This window comes from Gastrolobium bilobum, unplaced genomic scaffold (genome assembly GCF_033153095.1).
Source record: "Gastrolobium bilobum isolate Gb01-03AN ecotype WA unplaced genomic scaffold, APGP_CSIRO_Gbil_v1 utg937, whole genome shotgun sequence".
NCBI classification, from domain to species: domain Eukaryota; kingdom Viridiplantae; phylum Streptophyta; class Magnoliopsida; order Fabales; family Fabaceae; genus Gastrolobium; species Gastrolobium bilobum.
Genome location: NW_026899318.1, coordinates 78260 through 99311, shown reverse-complemented (window position 1 = coordinate 99311; position 21052 = coordinate 78260). Strand labels below are relative to the sequence as shown.

The following is a 21052-nucleotide window of genomic DNA, read 5'->3' as shown; positions in this document are numbered from 1 at the left end:
GCTTTAATTGCAAAAAATAAATAAATAATTCTTGGTTACCAACTTGAGAATGCCATGTTTCTAGAAGACGAAAAACAGTAATTTACTCAAAATGAAAAGGAGAATAAAAAAGCGTACATCGAATTTGAAGGAAACAAATAAAAGCCAATGCGTTGCTTTCCAGCCAAACCTCAAGTTCAGCATATTAAGGCCATGTTTAAAGAAATGCGTACCGGGAGGGAGATAGATAAATAAAATTAACTAAACATTTTCGGATATGGTCCACTTTTAATAGAAACTACTACTACTAAGCCACAATGATAAGATATCTTATTATCTTTCCCTTCCAATGTATCTCATTAAAACATACAAGCAATGCAAGTATGGTCCGTACTTTCTTCAAACGATGGCTGTAAGCACATGAAGAGCTGCGAATGGTTTATGCTCCAACGAAGTTCCTGAGTTTTTTCAACCACACCAAGTATTCTCTACTGTCCTTGTTGATCATGTACTCATGCAAGAAATTGGTTGTGCTAGGTTTGATTCCTCTAATTTCTAGATACCTGTGGAAAGATTTTTGCAGGCCCTCATCCAAATCCCTGTAAAAGACACATTGAACAAGTTCAATCAAACAAGGCCTTACAAAGAACATCAATTAAATTGTAAATGGAAGCAAGATCCACAAAAGAAAAGGAAGAAGGGGCATACTGGAAGTCTGGTCCCTCATAAGGAATTTGATCCTCAGCAAGGTCAGGATTCTTAACAGACAAGGTGTCAATAACAATCTCATCAGGGTAAGCCACACAACTGAACTCTAGAAAGGGTCCACCCTTCTTAGAAACACTCACTGAAAGTGGAATGCTTGACTGTGATGCTCTCTCACTTTCATTATCATCATCATCATTACCATCATCATTTTCTTCCCCAGTTACCAGATCAGGCATGTGAACCTCAACCTTAATTTCTTCACCTTGGTATGTTCGTTCAAGTATTATAGTCTGCTGTCCAGCACTATCAACTATTTTAAATGGGAAATTACTTGGAACCTCTTCAACCTGATAACAAATTACAGTTTTAACATTGCATAAGATGAATAAAAATAAATTTTATTGGGTCAACTAAAAAATTATGAATAAAAAAACAACTATCATCGTCATCATCATCATCATCCATAATATGAGTTGGGTATTGAATCCATCAATCATCATCATCATGTATGAGTGAAATGAGAAAGGAAACAACTTACAGCGCCATGATCGTCGGTCTCCTGGGCGCAATCAATTTCGGATTCGATGACTCGGAGGAGGTTCTCATCGGAGGTGGGCATGTTCTTAGAAGAAGCAACAGAAGAAAAGTGAAGCCTCGGAACCAATGGGTCCAAAGAGGGCTTGTGGTTGAGCTGGTTAATGGCGGTGAAATAACCCGGGTGGGTCTTCTTCATCAATCGACCCGCAACAGCAAGAGGCCTCGCAAAAGAACCCAACTTGCGAAGAAGAATCGAGTTGAACGCCATTTCCACAACACACAGGGGGAGAGAGAGAAGGGTTTTACTAAGGTTTTACGATGTACGATTGGGAAATTTTCCAACCCCTAAATTTATGTAAAATGAAAAACCTAGGTATAGATTGTTTCGGCCCATTATTGTTGTTGGGCCAGCCCAAAAAAATTAAAAATGGGTAGAGTTCACAAAATGATACATGTTTTACGAAGTAAGTGAAATACATCCGTAAATATATATATATATATATATATGAGTCAGGATCATTTTACACTAGTGTAAGTTACACTCTCAATATTATCCGTTGATCCCACTTATGTCTAAGGGCTCAAATTTTTTAGTAATATGAGCCATTGGATACAAGTGGATCAATGTTCAAAATTGAGTGTAAGACTTCTAACTTTTACACCGGTGTAAGATTATCCTATCCCTATATATATATATATATATATATATATATGAGGTAGGATCCTTTGACACCAGTGTCAAATTTTAGATTTGACACATCATCTGAGAGTCATTAGATAAAAAAAAAAGATCAATGGTGTCGCATACTTACAAATCAGAGTCGTTGATCTTTTTTGATCTAATGGCTCTCAGATGAGGTGTCAAATTTTAAATTTGACACTATATATATATATATATATATATATATATATATATATATATATATATGAAAATTTATTGATAAATAATTTGTTTTTATTTTATTATTTTAATGATCTTTATAATAGATAAATATATCCAGAAAATTATATATTTTTTTAAATACATTAGATAACAGATATCTTAATAGGGTAATCACATTTGTGGATCTCACTACAATAAAAGTTTACATGATCCTCAACAAACCTTTAAATTTATGAGAAAATGTTTACCAAAAAAAAAAATAGAAAAAAAAGATACTGTGTATTATAGTTTCATTGAATTGTACAGTTGCTAAGTGTAACTATGTCGAAATCTTAAAGGGACTTTGGTTAATTATTGGCGTTGGCACTTACGGGACTTAAATCTCATCCAGATCGAGTTAGTGTTAATTATATCTGCCATAATTAAGATTATAAAAGTGGTGAGAAATCTACCTTGAATGTTGAGCTACACAAACACAATGGATGATTAATGCATATTTGTGATACATAATTTTTAATATTTAGTGTATTCATCTTTAAATCGTTCCGGGAACTTAAGGTGGTACTTAATTTGTTTTTTATTTTCTTTCTCAATTAATATACTTTTATTTTTAATTATAATATTACACACTAGTTTCATATTATTCTCTGCTTTTAAGATATTCTGAAGGAAATGGTGAAAAATTTGTTATTTTTACTCTCAGTTTTGTAAATTCTTTAAAGCAGAAATAAAATAAAAAAATACAATATTTTTTGTAATTACCAGTTAAAATACATCAAATTAAAAAAGACAAAAAAAATATGTTGCTTTAACTTGTTTTAAATTTTGCTTGTCACGTTAGAAAATGGGTACCGAAAATTTTTCCTATTTAAAGGCCCAAATCTAATACATTTCCCGCTCTGAAAACCCTAACAACTCGTAGAAGAGAACCCGAAAGCGAATGGGGCGGAAGAAGCGAACGATTTCGGATCCCAACAACGAAAAGAAAAAAAGTCGCCGTGCTGGCTTCTCCGGCGTAGATGCCGGAGTTGAAGCGAAGGACTGCATAAGAATCTTTCTAGGTACGCTAAAAGAATGCAATAATCATAACACGCAGCTCTTGATTTGGATTATATCTCTTGATTTGTGTTCCTTTACTTTCAAAATAGGATTCTGACCTTATATTCTTCTGATTTTAACTTGATTCACTCTGTTTCTTTTCTTTCTTTTTGATTTTCTTTTTTGACTTGCGGGTTATCAATTGAGACTAGTGTTTTCAGCATTATAGGTAACCAGAACGATGCTAACTAATTAGCATCGTTATAAAATAAAATAAAATAATATATATACATATTGCTGTTTAGGGTGAAGATTTTGATTAAACATGTGAAGCGATTGTTTCTTGCTCGTGCTCAGTCTATGAAAATACAAGTTATGTCCAAGTTCATTAAAGTGGCCTTTCCTATTATTTAGTTTTCTTCCTCATTTCTTTGAGTTGCTGGTCCGTATGCAGTGATTTGGCAATTGGCGTACTTAATTATGTAATGTCTGTCATTATTGTACAGTTTCAAGCATACAGGAATTCCATGCTCCAGAGAGTTTTCTCATTGATCCTGTGGATTTGAATAGCTTTTTTGACGATGATGGAAAATTTTATGGTTATGAGGATTTGAAGGTCAGATTAATTTTTAAAAAAATTGGAAACTCTTAATTCAAAGATAATCGTATTTGAATGTTTCATGGTGTACAATATCTTCCTTTTAAGCTTGTTTTCCACTTCTATTGTAGATCACCATCTGGGTTAGCAGCATATCCTTTTATGCGTATTCTGAAATTACATTCCAGAGTTCATCTGATGTAAGTTCTGAATTCGTTTAGACTTTAGATTGATGTAAAAAAAATATTCATATTCCATTCCTTGTTTTATTTTACCAGATAGTTCAGAATTTTCTTTTGTTTTGCTGCCTCCATTATGGCTTTGACACTTTACTTAAATGTGCTATTTGATTGTTTAAGCGAGGCAAAGGGATCACAGATCTTAAATCTGCTCTTCAGGTATGCATCAACATCTACTGTGTGACCATTATTTTGACACCTTTTACCAATGACACTGTGACTTGGTTTGTTATTTTTTGCAGACAATTTTTGCTGAGACTCTTGTTGATAGCAAGGATGAATTCCTTCAAAAAAATTTGGTAGATGAGGATTTTGTTAGGTATTAAGTCTTTCTTACTCTTTTCATTCTAAACAAAAGCAACATACTCTCTGTGCACACTTTCTTTGCATTTTTAATAGATTACTTCAAATTTAATTTGTAAAATTGTAAAGACTGGATGCCAATTTTAATTGGTTTGCAGGACAACCATCTCAGATGGAGAGGTTTTGAAGCACAAAGCTTTCGAGGGGCACATTGATGATTCCAATCAGCATGCAGATTCAGCTACTTCTGATGTTGAGGTTGTAATTTACATTTAGGCTCAATGTGTTGCACTATAGGTAAAAGTTAGGTTGCTTGAGCACAAATGCTCAGTTTAAATTTTTTCAGAGAAATTATGAATTGTCTGATACACTTGTATATTGTGTCATATATTCTTGCCAGCCAGTGATCAAATGTACTTTATGCAAATGTGATTAACTTGTTCCAACAACCTTCTTTTGCATGAAAAGTCCAGCCAACAGAAAATGTTCTTTTTTTTTGTTATAAGTGTCTGTGCAACAAGTTTGTATTTTGTCTTCCTTTTCCTTTTTAACCCCACTCATGTATCTTTCTGCATATGCATATTTTAGAGAAATATTGTGAAATTGAATGCCATTCTAATATATCTCCTGTACTAGGTTGTTCGCTTGGTGGCAGGTAACATGGCTACTGGACAACTTTACAGTCATCTAATACCCCTTATTCTTCTTCTTGTTGATGGTAATTTTCACCCACTTCATATACCCGATTTTAAGCGATGTTTAGATTGCATGTAGCTGTTGCTCATTGCTTTTTTAACCACTCTTGTTTATCATATAGGTAGCAGCCCTATTGATGTTACTGATCCACGTTGGGAGTTGTATGTCTTGATTCAGAAGAAAACTGATCCGCAGGGAGAGATCCAATGTAGGTTGATTGGTTTTTCTGCTGTTTATCGATTTTACCGCTATCCTGATGATTCTCGATTGCGACTAAGTCAGGTTTGTTATATATTGGTCATTCAGTAATAGCTGCTATACTCTCAAAATCAGTTTTAACTTTTAACATGCTCTTCTAGAATTCTCTCAAGTGTTTCTTTTTATGACCTTTTGATGTGACCTTCTATTGATGCCAGATACTGATATTGCCTCCTTACCAGCACAAGGGTTATGGTCGGTTCCTTCTAGAGGTGCTAAATGATGTTGCCATATCTGAAAATGTTTTTGACTTGACAGTAGAAGAGCCATTAGATCACTTCCAACATGTCCGCACTTGTGTTGACACACTTCGCCTGCTTCGTTTTGACCCAATCCAGCATTTAGTTACTATGGCTGTCTCATTTCTAAAGCAAGGAGAGTTATCAAAGAAAACACATTCTCCCCAGCTCATGCCACCTCCCAGTGCTATTGAGGAGGTAAGGAAAAGTCTGAAAATTAACAAGAAGCAGTTTCTCCAGTGTTGGGAGGTTTTGATCTACATTGGCCTTAATCCTGTTGACCAAAACATGGAGAACTTTTTTAGTTTTATTTCCGACCGTGTGAAGTATGACATCTTAGGGAAAGGTTCTGGGACTTCTGGGAAGCAACTTATTGAAGTACCAAGTGATGTTGATCAGGAGATGTCATTTGTCATGTTCAGATCAGAGGCTAATGAAGCTAGTACTGTGCAGCTGGATGACAATCAGACCAACCAAGAAGAGCAGCTCCTAAAGGTAGCTCAGGAAAGGGTGAAAGAAATACAGTTGATTGCGGAAAAGGTAACCCTGCATCTTGGGAGCTCAGTTCTGGCTGTTAATTAAATTCCGGCCTCCACAAGATGGCATGAAAGGACAAGGTCGCCCATCTATGATCTTGTGTAAATGTTTTCCTGTTGACCCATTTAATTTTGTATTTCTGGACAATCACACAGATTGTTATCTTGATAGACAGACTCCTAGGAGGCACGATCACTACTGTATTTTGGTTCTTTCTACTAGGTTGTAATTGAAGTTTTCTTGTAATAGGCTGTGAAAGAACCATGTGATGTAGTCGTAGGTTGTGATGACTGAGATTTAACCACAACTAAAGTCGATTTGAGTGACAAACAGTGGATGTCGTCCACTTATTCAGCTTGCTCGTACTTTTCTGCCATGCAATAGTTTGTTACGTCCAAGAAATATGTAGGTTATGGACTCTGGTTTTGTAGTTCTCACTCTTTAATTGTTCTTCATTGGTGCCGTAGAACTATAATCATGGTCAGGATCATGTCAGTGAGTTTGTGCTAATAGAATCCAACCTGGAACGTACATGTGAATATCACTAGCTTCTTACCAATTGTAGTTAGGCATGATTGATTTTAATTTATTTTAGGAGAAATAGGTACTTTTTTTTTTCTTCCCCCGAAGTCTTCTTTTGGGAGCTTCTAATTATGTACTGTTTTGTATACAAAATATGCTATAAATGTCAGGATAAATCATTCATGGCAGTAAAATTAGCTATTCATTCAATACATAAACAAATCAACTGAGCCCGGATCAATCAACTTGAGAACTGGGTAAAAGTAAAACTACGCGTGATCTTTCTGTCAGTGTATTTTCGTTCAAGGACCGGGCGTAGTTTATCTACGTCGAATTCGTGTGCTGAAATTTCTCGACATAAGTCGTAATTATAGTTTAGGTACACATAAGTCGTCTCAGTAGAGTGTATGTAGAAATTGCAGATGTCAAAACAATTTAAAAAAAAAAACAGTATAAGTTGAAGGGGAGGTACTTTGGGTCTACGGGTCGTATTTGGGTTGAAATGAATACCCTCAATCTAGTCATGACATCAATAATTATTAGCCTTAAAATCTTAGAAACCAATACAACTTGTTTAGTGCATGGGTTGAGATAACACTATATTAATACCTGTTAATTTTACTTTTCGCATGAAATTTAGTTAAATAACCTTAAGTTAATAAATAAGTGACAATTGAAGGTAAATATATATTTATATAACAAATTAATTATAATAGATCAATTGTGGATTGATATGAACAAAATATGACCATGAATGCTTTTAACACAAACACGGCAGACGAATACTATTCACTATGAATACAAAAAATTCATTGTATTTGAATCTTATTACCATCTCAGGTTTGTAATATAAAATATAAAACTGTTAATATATTTTCATCTAACAATTTAAACTTTTAAATTGAATTAATTATTTTATATTGCATCAAGAGAAGTGGGACTGCGCAAGCCCAATTATCCGATGAATGTTAATAAATATGTATGGCCATTGGCCAGCACTATCTTATCTTCTTCAATGTCCTGACAATCCTTGTAGGAAGCTTTCATCGAAGTCATAGCTGTCATCAAATCTCGGCAGATCTGGATTCGGTAATGCTCTAGGTTTTCTAATTTCCTGCTTTTGTCGTAGAGAATTAGAAAACCTACATATTCTAAACAAATTATCATATTATATTAAATATTTTTTCTGAGACGTTATTTGGCTAAAAACTTCTCCTATTATAAAGAGATATTTTTTTCTCGTAACAAATATGTAGGTACTACTGATTTTTGTTTAGAATAAATATTCGTTTTGGGTCCTTGACAAAAAAACACATAATTCATTTTAATCTCTTAGAAAAAAACATCTATATTAATTCTTTTTGACGAATTAATGTTGGTCTTCTTTGAATTTCTGAAGGACCACAATTTCAAAGAACTGGAGTTTCACGAGACCATAAGTCGATTTTTTTTTCTAAAAAATTAAAATGGATTTCCTATTTTTTGTTGAGGATCCAAAAAGTTATTTATTCTTTTTTTTATCTTTCTTCTTTTTAACGGGATTCACATGTATATTATATGTATACGAGAAAAATATTTTTAATCATGTACAATAATAATTCTTTTTTCTTTTTCTTTTTTTGATTTCTCAAGGTATCTTCCCGCCGACAGCTGAAGACTAATCCTTTCAAGGCGGGAGATCACATTAAGTGGGTAAACCTCTCCCAACAAAGCTTTTTTCATACGCACGGCCAAGGATCGAACCCCTGTCAACATATTTAAGGAACTCAGCTATCTACCAATTGTGCTGGGCTTTGTTGGTATCTTAATAAATCTTTAACCTATGTTATATGTCCACGGCTAAAAGCGTCACCAACTCACTTTAATTAAATCAGCACCATTTTTTTTTATCCTTTCTTTCTTTCATTTTTTTTTTCCAATAAAGCAATGCCTCATTTTTTTTTTTAAAGTCTTTGTGGAAAGTGCTTGTGTAAGAGGAACATTTTCGTTTGTGGTGAGCTCCAAAGGTTGCTGCACTGAGGAAATCCTGCCCCACCCCTTCTAATCTTTTTGAAAAACTTCTAATATAGACAAATATAAAGGCAAGGCCATTTAACCAAAAAGTTTCAGTTCTTGTCAAGTGATATAACTGCAGAAGCAAATAGACAAAAACATATTGGGCCATGCACTTGCAATACGCAATACGTGTGTAAACGTACACTATCCAAATGGGAAATGTCGAAATGACTTTTGCACATCATTTTCTTTCAATCTTGAGGTACACTTTATTTGTTTGGTTGGTTAAAAAGAAAGAGGAAAAATATAGATTAAAAATATATTTCTCTTGTTTTATTATTAAAAAATAGGTGATGTATCCACACAAAAAATAAATAAATAGATTATGTAACTTGTAAGAATATTAGAACAAAAGTAATGTATAAATATTATTACAAAAAAAAGGTAATGTATAAATATTATTGTTGATACATTGAGAATTTGAGTTTTATAATAAAATAATCACTACTTTTTAATAATAAAAAGAAAAAGAAAGATATTTGTACAAACGAATCTATGGCAAAACCCTCACAAAATACCATCCAAGCTCCTAAATAAAACTTGAAGCTTGCAAATGGTTAAGAGAAGTCTATCTAAAAACTTCTCTCGAATTCATATTGGGGAAATATTTTTACTCTTTTATATATGGGAAAAATGTCTATCATTTAAAATTACATAACTTACATCATTTCACTCTCACAAAGAGGTGGGACCCACACCTTTATTTTTTTGTCAACTCTCTCTCCTCCTTAATCTATCTCTTTCTCTCTCTTAAAATGACACAACTTTACATCCTTTAAAATTATAAACACTTTTCCCTTTATATATACCTCGCCGACGATTTCTTTGTAGTGGTTGGAACTTGGAAGTATCCAATTTTGTCATGCTACAACAGTTGCACTGGATGATTACACACAACGACGAAACCACGTTAAGACCAGCTAGGCCTAGGCACCGGATGATTTTCAAATTGGCTAAAATTTGGCATTATATGCAAAACAGATAAAATTAGGCACTGACTACACAGGACTAACATCTTTTGTTGGCTTCGTCATTGATCACTCGTAAACACACAGTGTCGGACACAGAAATTTTAATAAGAAGGGACGAAAATAAAAAATACTATATTATAAATAAAAATACTTGAAATACAATACAAATTTAATATACAAAAAATTGAAAAAAAATCTATTACAGAAATTAATATCACTTCACTTACTCTTGCTCTACGTGTTTTCATATTGTCAAACTCATATAATTAAATCCGTGCTAAAACTCAATAATTTCTTTTTCAATGTATGTAATCACAGATAGTCTATGATTATACATACACGCAATGATCTAAGGAAGGAGGAAGTTGATTCTGCCTGCCTCTAGAATTTACACAGCCAAAATCAAAAGGATGAAGAAGGAGATTGGTGATGGACGGAACACGGAAAGGAGAGAGAGGGAGAAGGAAAAAACGATGGCTAAGTCATTGCAGTTCGATCGTTCAGTCTTCTAAATTTTGTGTTTCTTCGTCGTATGTAGACTCTAAAATATGTGTGAATCATCCAAGAACTTGTAACATAAGTGTGTCTCTAGAAGCCGTGTAGAAAGAGTCAAATTACCCTCTGCTGCATTTGCGTGCAATTAAAAGTATATGATTATTTCCAAAACAAAAAAAAAAAGAAAGTATATGATTATCTGTCCATGTTTGCACTTTCATAAAGTGAATGTATGTAAGACGCGTCTTTCAAAATGGATTAGCCACTATGTAATTAGTTAAGTGGTGAATTGGAACACAATTACTAAGTCAAAGTTACGCCACTTTATATAAATTGGGTAATTCAAATTGATTCAATTTTTCTACATATATTATATAAAAAAAATTCTCAAATTTTAGAGGGGGGCGGGGGCCCACCCTAGCCCCCCTACTGGGTCTGCCCCTGCGTAAACATCCAAACTCGTTAGCCCCAAATTTACAACTATCCTTTATAATTATGTACTCCCGAAAGTATATAGTTATAACATTAAAATTGTTTTTTTCTCTCTCTTCAATCACTTTTCAGAACTTGTCTGCTAACATGTAAAGAAAAAAAAACAACTTTGATGATATAATTATATACTTCTGGGGTACATAGTTATACATATATGAGAAAAATATTTTCACAATCACTATAGATAAGTTATATGCATTCATTCCTAAAACGAAGTCATTTTTTGTTTGAAAAATTAAAAAATTATAATGATAAAAACTATAATAATCTTGAAATAAAGTAAAATTACAAAAATACTATGATTTTCGTCCCAAAATGATATCGTATTGAGCTCAATACAGATAACTTATCTGCAGTGACGGCAGAAAAAACGAACCATATATATATATATACATAAGGGTTTATATTTCTGTAGCTGCTATACGTGCAGCAATCAAATACTTGCAATATATATACTTGAAAACATTAAATACAAAAAATCATAACCATACAAAGGATGAAAGCATTACATGCGAAAAATTATAACCATATACTTGTCGTTGCTATATGTAAAGCAGGTGCAGAAATAATTTTACTATATATATATATATATATATATACAAAATCACATCTAAAGCTGCTGTACATGCAGCAGCAATGACAGGTATATAATTATGATTTCGCACATTTAATCGTAAATTGAAATACGTCTTAGCTTTTTCCTAGTGAGTTGTAATAGCTGGAAAGAAACAAGTAATTAATAATTTATTCCTATACATACCCTGAAAATTACACAAACTTTGCACAGCAGATCAAACTTTCGACCTTTACAAAGATTCTGACCTTTGAACATTGTAATGACGTCACTCGTTATAATCGAAAAACTGACTTGTACACTGCGTGGGGTGAAAGAAAAGGATGGGATGAAGGAAAAGGGAAAACAGATGAAACGAACAAACAAGTTTCAGACTAAATAACTTACTACCTCTTCATCCCATGCTACCATTTTGAACAACATTGACCTCACATGACTATCTCTGGCTTCAAAATACTTGACTTGATCTCCTTGTGGGGTAAAACCACGCCACCATTGCTGTAAATTTCATCACATACATGGACATCTTCTCCAAGGATAGTCATATTCTCCACACGAGCCCATTGCCCAACAGTGGAATGCCACCCAATAATACTACTGGATATGCATGCATGCTTTTTAACCCGGACTCCTCGCATGACTGTGCAGCGCGAGAGCCTAACACCTGGCTCAACAATGCAGCCAGGACCAATAGCGACATCAGGTCCAATGAGACATCCCTCACCAATTTTGGCAGTCTCATCCACAATGACATTCCCCACAATGTGAGGGCCACTGGCCAACTTAGAAGAAGACTTCTTCCTCAATGACTCCAGGTAAAGCCTCAGGCCAGTAATATAGTCCCTCGGTTGTCCAATGTCCATCCAGAATCCTGGCAGGACCATTGCATGAAGCTTTTTCTCTGCAGCAATCTTTGGAAACACCTCTTTCTCAATAGAAGTGGGCCTCAGTTCAATTCGATCCAAAACAGAGGGGTTCAACAGATAAATTCCAGCATTGATTTTGTTACCAACAAACAACTTCGGTTTCTCTACAAATTTCTCAACCAGTCCTGTCGTCTGCTCCATCACAACCACACCATATTTTGAAGGCTCATCAACCTACACACGTAGATTAAAAATGATATTCCATGTTCCAACTTGTATGTATAGTCTGACATGTTAGCAATGGATTTTTATTTTATTTTATTTTTTGTGTGTGTGGGAGCGGGGAGTGAGGTCAATTCTTTTACCTTTGTTACCATTATGGACGCCTCTCCTCCATGGGATTTGTGGAATTCGATCATTTCTTTAAGCGGGTACTCACTGATAACATCACTGTTGAGAACAAAAAAGGGCTCTCCAGAGTCATCTATCAGCTTATCCCTGGCAAGAGCCAGGGGGCCTGCAGTTCCCAGTGGTTCAGTTTCTTGAGAACAAGTGATCTTGATGCCGAGCTTTGCTTCAAAATCCTTCAAGAAATTCAACATAACCTGCAGTAGTAGGAAGTGTAACCAAGGTAAAGAAACCTTAGCCACTTAAAATCTCTTTAAGCATTGACTAAAACAATGTTGTAAGGAGAGGCACGATCCTTACCTCTGGTTGGTAATTGATGGCTAGTACCACTTCAGAAACTCCAATGGCCTTAAGAGCCTCAATCTGAAAAACAAGCCAAATTAAAAGGCAAATCAGTATGATAGTCTATTATTCCATATTACGAGAAATAGACAATGATGTACATAAATAAATATTCATATTTCATGCACACATAAAATAGTTGCTTTTTCAGATCATATATCTAGAATATACAAATCAGAGACGTTTTTTATTCTTCAAAAATTTCACAAATCTCTGTTATGTAAAAGAAAAGGCATCAGATGTTGCATTGAGAAGGCATTAAACAACAAAGCATATCTCTAATTAATTTCTATAGCAAAATCAACAAAGCATAAAAACAGATGTAAAACTTTTAGGTAAAAAGGCTTAAAATAGCTTTACCTGATGCAGAATCATGGGCTTGTTGGCAAAATCAACAAGAGGCTTAGGGAAACTGAGTGTCAATGGCCTCAACCTTGTTCCAAACCCCCCAACCAAAATCAATGCCTTCATTGTGATATGCCCTTTGCTTTTTCCTGTAAATTTATAAATTAGAAGCAGATCAAGATATGAGCAGATAGGTTCCATGGTGTCCTATAAATATGAGCATCTTTTCTTATGCAGCAGCTTGGATCCTCCCCCCCAACAACAACCACCACACAAATTAAAAGGTTGAAGCAGAGGCACCCAAATCCATGAAAATGGAAGCGAAATTACTGAATAGGTACATCAATTCAATACAAAGCAAAAGAAAAACAACAGATACAGGGGCAGCAAGTGACTTCAGCAACAGATCAGAGTAGCACACAGAAATCGAAATTACAGCAAAATTCCAAGCATTGAAAAAAAAACAAAAAAAAAAACAACGCGAACATTGTGATTAAATAATCGGAATACGGAAACAACATGCACTGATTGATTACAGCAGAGCATGAACGAATCGAACGGGAAAATATCTTAATCGAAGCGAAACGCCAATTACATTGTCGGAATCAGAATAACCTCAGCTCAAACAAACGATTACCTCGAACGGGATTTAGATCCGAGGGTCGTGTCGGAGAGAATCAAAATCCGAACTAAAACCCCAACCCGGACCGAGTCAACGCGGCGAGTTGGAATCTAGAAGGAGAAGAAGGAAAGAGCCCCCAACCGTGCTGTGTTGGAATCACTGCGTCTGAACCATCTTCCCCTTTATATATAAGACCCACGCGCCAATTATATTTCCAACGAAGCTTTCCTACTTATTTTATCTGTTCATTTATTTAATTTTGTTTGTCTATTTAAATTTATTATTAGCGGATTTCGAAATAAATATATTGGGTAAGTTAAAAATGAAATTTTTTAAGAGCGTGGGGTTGGGGTTTCCTTTTATCAGTGTCGGTGCAGCTTCCTTGTAGTTTCGGATTTTGGCCACTTCCTCTGTTTCTGTTAACTGCTTCCTCTGTTTCTGTTAACTTCTACGTTGTCCGTTTTTGTACCTTCTGCTTCCTTATTTTACACATGTTCTTCGACTTCTACACACCCCACCAACATTTGAAACTTCTTCAACTCCCTGGTCTCTTGTATTTTTCACTGATTGGGGATAATAATCTTGGTTGTAATAATCTGCTTCAAATTTATTTTTCCCTTTTATTTAATTTTTCTTTTTAAATATTTAGATATATGTAGTATTTAATTTTCCTGCGAGTTTTTTACCCTTTGTATTTATTATTCTTGATTTTTACTAAAAATGGGTCAAAAGTTGTAACAATGTGATGTATGAGTATCTAATGTCCGTGTCAGTTTTTCACACACTTTATATTTATTATTATTATTTACTAAAAACGGGTAAAAGGTTGTACAATGTGCTCCAAATTTTCTTTTCCCTTATATTTAATTTCATTTTTAAATATTTAGATGTATGTTGTATTTAATTTCCCTATGAGTTTTTCACAGTTTGTATTTATTATTACTATTATTTATGAAAAATATTTGTCCTTTTAAAGAATATATAGTTGTATAATTTTAAGATAGAGAAAAATATAATCTAGCATTTTTTATTTAAAATTTAATTTTTTAAAAAAAAATTACTCATTTTCATTCCCTTGATTTCCATTGCTTATTTGCTTATATCTTTCTTTCACTAAAATGACATAAGTCAAAATTTTCTAAAATTACAAACACTAAACCCTTATTATTTTGGAAAAAGTATTTGTCATTTTAAATGATAGAAAGTTATGTCATTTTAAGAGAGATACAGACACGGAAAATTTAAATTTTAAATTATGCCTTTTGTATCAAAGTGAAAACCAAGAGGATTCTGAGCTTACAAACCATGCATTTTGTATCATAATGAAAACCAAGAAGACAACGCATATAGATTTCCTCAATGAGATCCCCATTTAAGAAAGCATTATTCACATCAAGTTAGTGAAGCTCCCACAACTACAGAGAGAAATGTACGAACACTAACCATTTTGGTGATAGGAGCAAACATCTCATGAAAGTCGACTCCTTCAATCTGATTATTACCTGCAATGATAGGTCTAGCCTTGATCGGTTTGTAGTCCCATCAGCCTTATATTTTATGTGAAACACCCATTTACACGGGAGAGCATGTTTTCTAGGAGGAAGAGTAGTAAGATCCCAAGTACCATTTTCTTGAAGAGCTTGAATTTTGGATGCCATTGCTTGCTGCCAGTGAATATCAGTCATGGCTTATTTGAAAGAAAAAGCCTCTCTATCACAAGTAATAGCTGCAATAAATGTTGCAGAGTAAGGTTAGACATCGGTATCCCACTCACTAGGGTCAGGGAAGATCTCAACCTCTTTGAAAATTTTCGGGAGGAATTACATATCACCCACCAACATAATCCTCACATCGACCAAATGGAATTTGAAACCATACCCTTAAGGGGAATGTACCAAACTTTTGGCCAACTGTACCTGCATTTATTGGCAATTATATCATTACTTTATCAACCTCTTTTATTTTTTATTGAGCACAATTAATGCTTCGATGTTATCTTTAGTGATTTTTTTTATTGTAAGTTAATGAAAAGTGGAAAATTAAACTATGTGCAATTTTGTAAGGATTTATTATTTGTCATGTCATATTACATAAAATTATATCATGTCACTTCAAAATTACGTCGTTGGAGTTAAGAGAATTAATGAAGGATGTTTTGGTCAAATTCATATAATAAGTAAACAAACAAAAATATCAAAACACCATTTATTAATTACCCTTACTTCCAAAACAATGTAGTTTTGGGCAGTGTTTAAAAACCCGACCCGACCGAAGTCAGGGGTCACGGGTTCAACCGGGGGGTCGCGGGGTCACTACGCTGACCCAGTTTTATATATTAAAAAAATATAAATATATGTATCCTATATGAAAATATTAAAAAAAAAATCACCAACCATTAAAGATTCAAAATATATTTAATATAATTTACCAATTATAACCACAAGTCAATATTACACAACCTAACTAAAGTATAAAGATACCAAAGTACAAAACTCATATTCTAATGATACCAAAATATCAAGATGCTACAAGTCTAGGTCGCTAGAAGAAAAGAGGACGATTAGATTTAGGTTTGTAAGCATTTTTATTTTTATTTTTTTAATAAAACGACGTTGTTTCATGTAATTTTCTTTTAAATAAAAATGCAGTGACTCCCTTTGACCCCTCTGACCCGGGAGTCACTGAAACTCAGTCGGGTTTTGGGGGTCGGAGGGGTCGATGTGCATATAGGGTCTAACTTGTGACCCGGGTCAATCCAGGGGTGGAGTGAGGTTTTAAAACACTGGTTTTGGGTGACATGTCATAAATAAACCCTTTTTTTTAATTAAAAATATTACTTTTACTCGTAAACTTGGCTAAGCATAAACAGGGCAAATGTCTTTTTTGTTAACCGATCTATATATCAATTCATCTTCATGTTTCGAGAATGAGATCATGTCATTATGCGAATAATCCATACATTTTATTTTTACTACAATTAACTTTTTGTTCATATTTGTGTAGATGTTAGGTGTGTGATATATATATTTTGGAGATATGCTGGTATAAGTATTTTGTTTTTCATCCTATTTTATATGTAATAATATGGATAGGTAGTTTTAAAAACCATAAAATTTCCTATGTTAGTACAGCACAAAATTTTCCTCCCGATTTTAGTATATCACAATATTTATATCTTCATCAAATAAACAAACATAATTCGAGTGGATTACTTACGCAAATTAAAAGCTAGAGTTGTGTTTGTTTATCACACCTCATGTCGTTATATTTTCACCCAATATTATTAAACTCGGATCGGTTATTGACTCGGTCGAGTCACTGAGTTAGTGGATCATTGATTGAACAACATAATTCAGATAAATATATATAAAATTTATATTCTATACTCATAGTAACTTTTATATTCTCTAGCAAAATTCATAATTATATCTATCCAAAATTATGTCTGTTAACAAACGCAAGGATTGATTTGTGAAACAAGGCTTGGCATGGAAGATGATATTATCATCTTCAACCAGCCTCCTTTTCAAATGATCAGTTTACTAAACTGAATGAGAATTTACTTATTTTTCATAATTATAAAACTCTTGCATCATTGTAATACATTTTTTCGAGCTTAGGCCCTCCCTAATTACTAAAAAAAAAAAAGAATTATCCATAGGGTCATTATTAAAAAAAATTAATATCACTTTTCAAATTTTAAATTAGTTCTCACCCTTGTCTTCTATGCTTTCAAATTTCAATCCAACTTACATTGAGTTTTTACTTTTCATTTCAATTTTATTTATTTTTCTTAAATGTAAATGTTTAATTGTTTTATTTTTTGTGTTATTGGTACGTGTATTTATGAATTGAAAATGGAGCAATGTAAATTAGAGATATTATATTTGGTCATTGCTTAAAAAATGACGTTTTGCTTTATTTATTTTCAAAAAAAAAAAATTATACATGACCCGACGGGGTTAATAAAAATCGATCGACGGTTTTGACAAAAATCGGCCAACTTAAACCGATTCTTACTGGGTTCTGAATCATTAGCTAACTCGAAACGATTAGATCACTAGTTCACCGATTTTTGGGATCAATACCACTAGATTGAGTCGGGTTTAATAATACTGTTTCCATCTATTAATGCGTGGCAATAATAGAAAGGGAAAAAAAGGGTCCTAAATTACATGAATGATTGTGTTTATTTATAAATTTTAATAAGTTAAGATTTTGATATAATTTATCCAAAATTCAAAATTAATTTAAATGGATAAATATGACAACTGCAGTAAAACTTGTAAATCTAAATTAAATATTTTTGTATGTAACTAAGTAAATAAATAAATGATCGCAGGCTTAATTTGTAAAACTATTTTATTTTAATCCAAAAAGAAAATATTTTACCACATCAAAATAAAAAATAATGATAATTATCTATTTAAAATACCAAAACTACTCACCATTAAATGATGATATTTGAACTTAAACATCTGACTATAAAATTTCAATCTCATCGTGGTTTAAGCAATTTAATTAGACGCGTGCGGGTAAATTCTGCTGCATAATTAACCCTTGTGGTTTCGGATTTTTTGTGGGAACATTTATAGCCTCCAACCTTCACATGCCACATGGCGTAGATAAGCTGTCATCTATAATTAAAATCCTTCGGTTACAGAGCCCTCGACTCACTCCAATTCATGTGTCAATGGTTTTTATTCCAATTATAATTACTTCATTTGAGTGACTTGGGGTATGGCAGCAATGAATTCAGTGCATACTGAAAAGGACAACCCAATTGCTTGATGTTATGTAGCTCCTACGTTATGAATTAATCAATAGTACTTCTCCTAAGTTTTCTAAAACAAATGGTATATAAATATTGCATATCATGTGTTTAGAAAATGATTGGGTGTTATAGATCAAGTATATACAATCTTATATATTCCTTTTATATATTGTTGAATTTGACTGTGATGACATAAAAAACTATATAATGTAATCGAAACATTATGAACGCTTATTTTCATTATTATTTTTCTTGATTATAAATATATAAATATATATATATATATATATATATATATATATATATATATATATATAAATAAAATACTGTAAGAAAATGAGCATGAATGCAAGGTTATGACCTAATGCTGAGAATATACCATAAAATGTTCTATCAGCGTTGACTGGAAGGTGGAGCAGTAATATTCATGCCAATTAATTTGGGGATCGAAACTTTTATGGCATTTACAAATTGATTTTTTTTTTTTTTTTTTGACATTTACAAATTGATAGTTCCACATATATATGTCTATGTGTGTTTGTTCTTAGTTGCCGATCAATTGGAAATCGGAACCGCAATTTTGTTTCAAGTTTACATCATATCACTTTCGAATGGCAGTATGATAAGGAAAGCCCAATTAATTGTCTAAGACAGCCTTATTGAAGCCATTGAATGTGAAATTGGAAAATTACCAGAAATATAGGTCCGAGAGCATATTCTCTGACTCTGAGAATTTAATTGATTGTTTAAAACTCACCAATACATAAAGATTGTATGCTATCAATGGAAATCATGTGATAACTTAAAAGAGGATATATAACGAAATTTATAGCAAAATGATCTACAAAAAAAATTAAAAAAATTGCAAAGGGATGTGAAGTCAACATAAACCGTTGACGTAGCTAATCCTTGGAGCATGTGACATCCCTCATTGATAGTTTTGATATATGGAAAATGCTATGTTTGCACTTTGAGCAAACCCTTTTAAATGAATTTTGTGCATAAGCGATCTGCAAAAGGCTATGATCAGTGCAATCGACGATATTAGAGATTTGTGCTTAACATACATGGATGCATACTAAAAAAAGTCAGCAATAGAAAGGGCGTACGTGATGATACTAAACATATGCATAAGCAAAGTAGGGATAACAATGACCAAGGTATCAAATGTTTAGAAGTGCAAATATAACAAGAAGTAAGTCAAATAGGCAAACATCATGCCCTAAAATTTTGCTGTTAATTAAAATTGTAAGAATTATGTTAAAAGAAGCAATGTTTTGGAAACTAACCATCAACTTAAACTTCATCCCACGTAAGTGTATTTTATCTGTGTAATGAATAATTTATATAGCACTTCGTGATCAAGAAATTTGGAAGAAAATACTGGCTGTCTTGTTAGCTTAGTTTAAAAAATTCAATCGAAAACACATGTGCTTAGTTCGATTGTCCTTTGAGTATAATTATAATCAAAGGAATTATAATCAAAGGCCAATCGAAAACACCATCATGCCTATGCCTTGTTCTTCGCATAAAATTATGAAATGGGCAACGTTCGATAAATTAAAGAGAAACGATAAATAGCATGAAAAAGTTATTATTATTAATTTTTGATGGGACAAGTGTGTGTCCTTTTAAAGGATACACACTTATATCCTTTTAAAAGAGATAAAGGAACAAATTATAAGGGGGAGAGAATGGAGGAAAAAATTTGTAATTTAAAATTTAAAAAAATACACTACATTCATCTAAAAGGACTATCATTTTAAATGACAAATACTAAACTCTTTTTTGATACATTGAAAAAGTTAGTTTTAACAATAGTTGAATTATGTCTTTTTGTTTTTTTCATTTTTAAGTTTTTGTTGGACTCAAATGGATTACTCTAAAATTGACCACTCACATGGTTTAAATTAATTAACTACATATCTGATATCATAATTTCACTCGCCCGCAGTCTTGCAGTTTGTATTTGAAAGGGTCAAATACTCATTTTTTTGTATTTTGCTTAATTAAGATCATTTTTCTAACTGTAAATAAAATAATTCTAACGATTGAGATCGTCTTTCTAAAACTTGTGGACGATCTCAACTCTTGATATGCTGCTCAGATTACTTGTAATCGGTTTTGGTCTCATTAATTAAAAATATTATTAAATATAAGATAGTAAAATAATTAAAAATGATTTTATATTTAACTGGATTAAAAGTACAAGATTTGAAGTAAAAAATACATATTTTTATTTTTATTATTATCTTTTGTGGGCTATTATATGCCAACTTGCTGGAATAGCTCAGTTGGCTAGAGCGTGTGGCTGTTAACCACAAGGTCGGAGGTTCAAGCCCTCCTTCTAGCGATTCTTTTATATTTTTTTATTTGGACTTCCACATAATATCCTCTATTGAACTATTATGATGAAACATTTAATTTTGTTGTATATTATATTAGGGTTTTATATATGTCATGTTGTAGGAAACTTATAATGTCATGTACTCTAATACATCTTATGTGGGCCCACTCAAAACAAAAAAAAACAAGGTGAGTCATCACTTTTTGTAAGAGTAACATGATGTT

The 21052-nt window shown here is 32.9% G+C and overlaps 3 protein-coding genes and 1 non-coding gene across 5 annotated transcripts; 2 read left to right on the top strand and 2 right to left on the bottom strand.

Annotated features, from left to right (window-relative positions):
• Positions 1-94: 94 nt before the first annotated feature.
• On the bottom strand, positions 95-1529 carry LOC133289594 (uncharacterized protein At2g39795, mitochondrial-like). Its single transcript, XM_061487575.1, has 3 exons — positions 1226-1529; positions 688-1034; positions 95-578 (listed from the first exon to the last, which is right to left on the bottom strand). Exons 1-3 carry the CDS (start codon positions 1490-1492, stop codon positions 419-421), a joined length of 774 nt encoding a protein of 257 aa, XP_061343559.1. The 5' UTR covers positions 1493-1529; the 3' UTR covers positions 95-418.
• A 1490-nt stretch (positions 1530-3019) lies between these two features.
• Positions 3020-6332, top strand: LOC133289581 (histone acetyltransferase type B catalytic subunit-like). Its single transcript, XM_061487561.1, has 9 exons — positions 3020-3168; positions 3652-3761; positions 3875-3943; positions 4103-4141; positions 4225-4301; positions 4444-4543; positions 4922-5003; positions 5103-5263; positions 5398-6332. Exons 1-9 carry the CDS (start codon positions 3048-3050, stop codon positions 6058-6060), a joined length of 1422 nt encoding a protein of 473 aa, XP_061343545.1. The 5' UTR covers positions 3020-3047; the 3' UTR covers positions 6061-6332.
• Positions 6333-11174: 4842 nt separating this feature from the next.
• Positions 11175-13894, bottom strand: LOC133289551 (mannose-1-phosphate guanylyltransferase 1). 2 transcript variants are annotated; one of them, XM_061487518.1, is made up of 6 exons: positions 13723-13894; positions 13101-13234; positions 12699-12761; positions 12356-12595; positions 11515-12224; positions 11175-11425 (listed from the first exon to the last, which is right to left on the bottom strand). In XM_061487518.1, exons 2-5 carry the CDS (start codon positions 13209-13211, stop codon positions 11553-11555), a joined length of 1086 nt encoding a protein of 361 aa, XP_061343502.1. In that variant the 5' UTR covers positions 13212-13234; positions 13723-13894; the 3' UTR covers positions 11175-11425; positions 11515-11552. The 2 variants fall into 2 exon arrangements, with proteins under 2 accessions (XP_061343502.1, XP_061343501.1); XM_061487517.1 differs by having other exon boundaries at positions 11177-12224; positions 13723-13893.
• A 6866-nt stretch (positions 13895-20760) lies between these two features.
• On the top strand, positions 20761-20834 carry TRNAN-GUU (transfer RNA asparagine (anticodon GUU)). Its single transcript has one exon. It is a non-coding gene; the product is annotated as a tRNA-Asn (tRNA).
• The last annotated feature ends 218 nt before the right edge of the window (positions 20835-21052 follow it).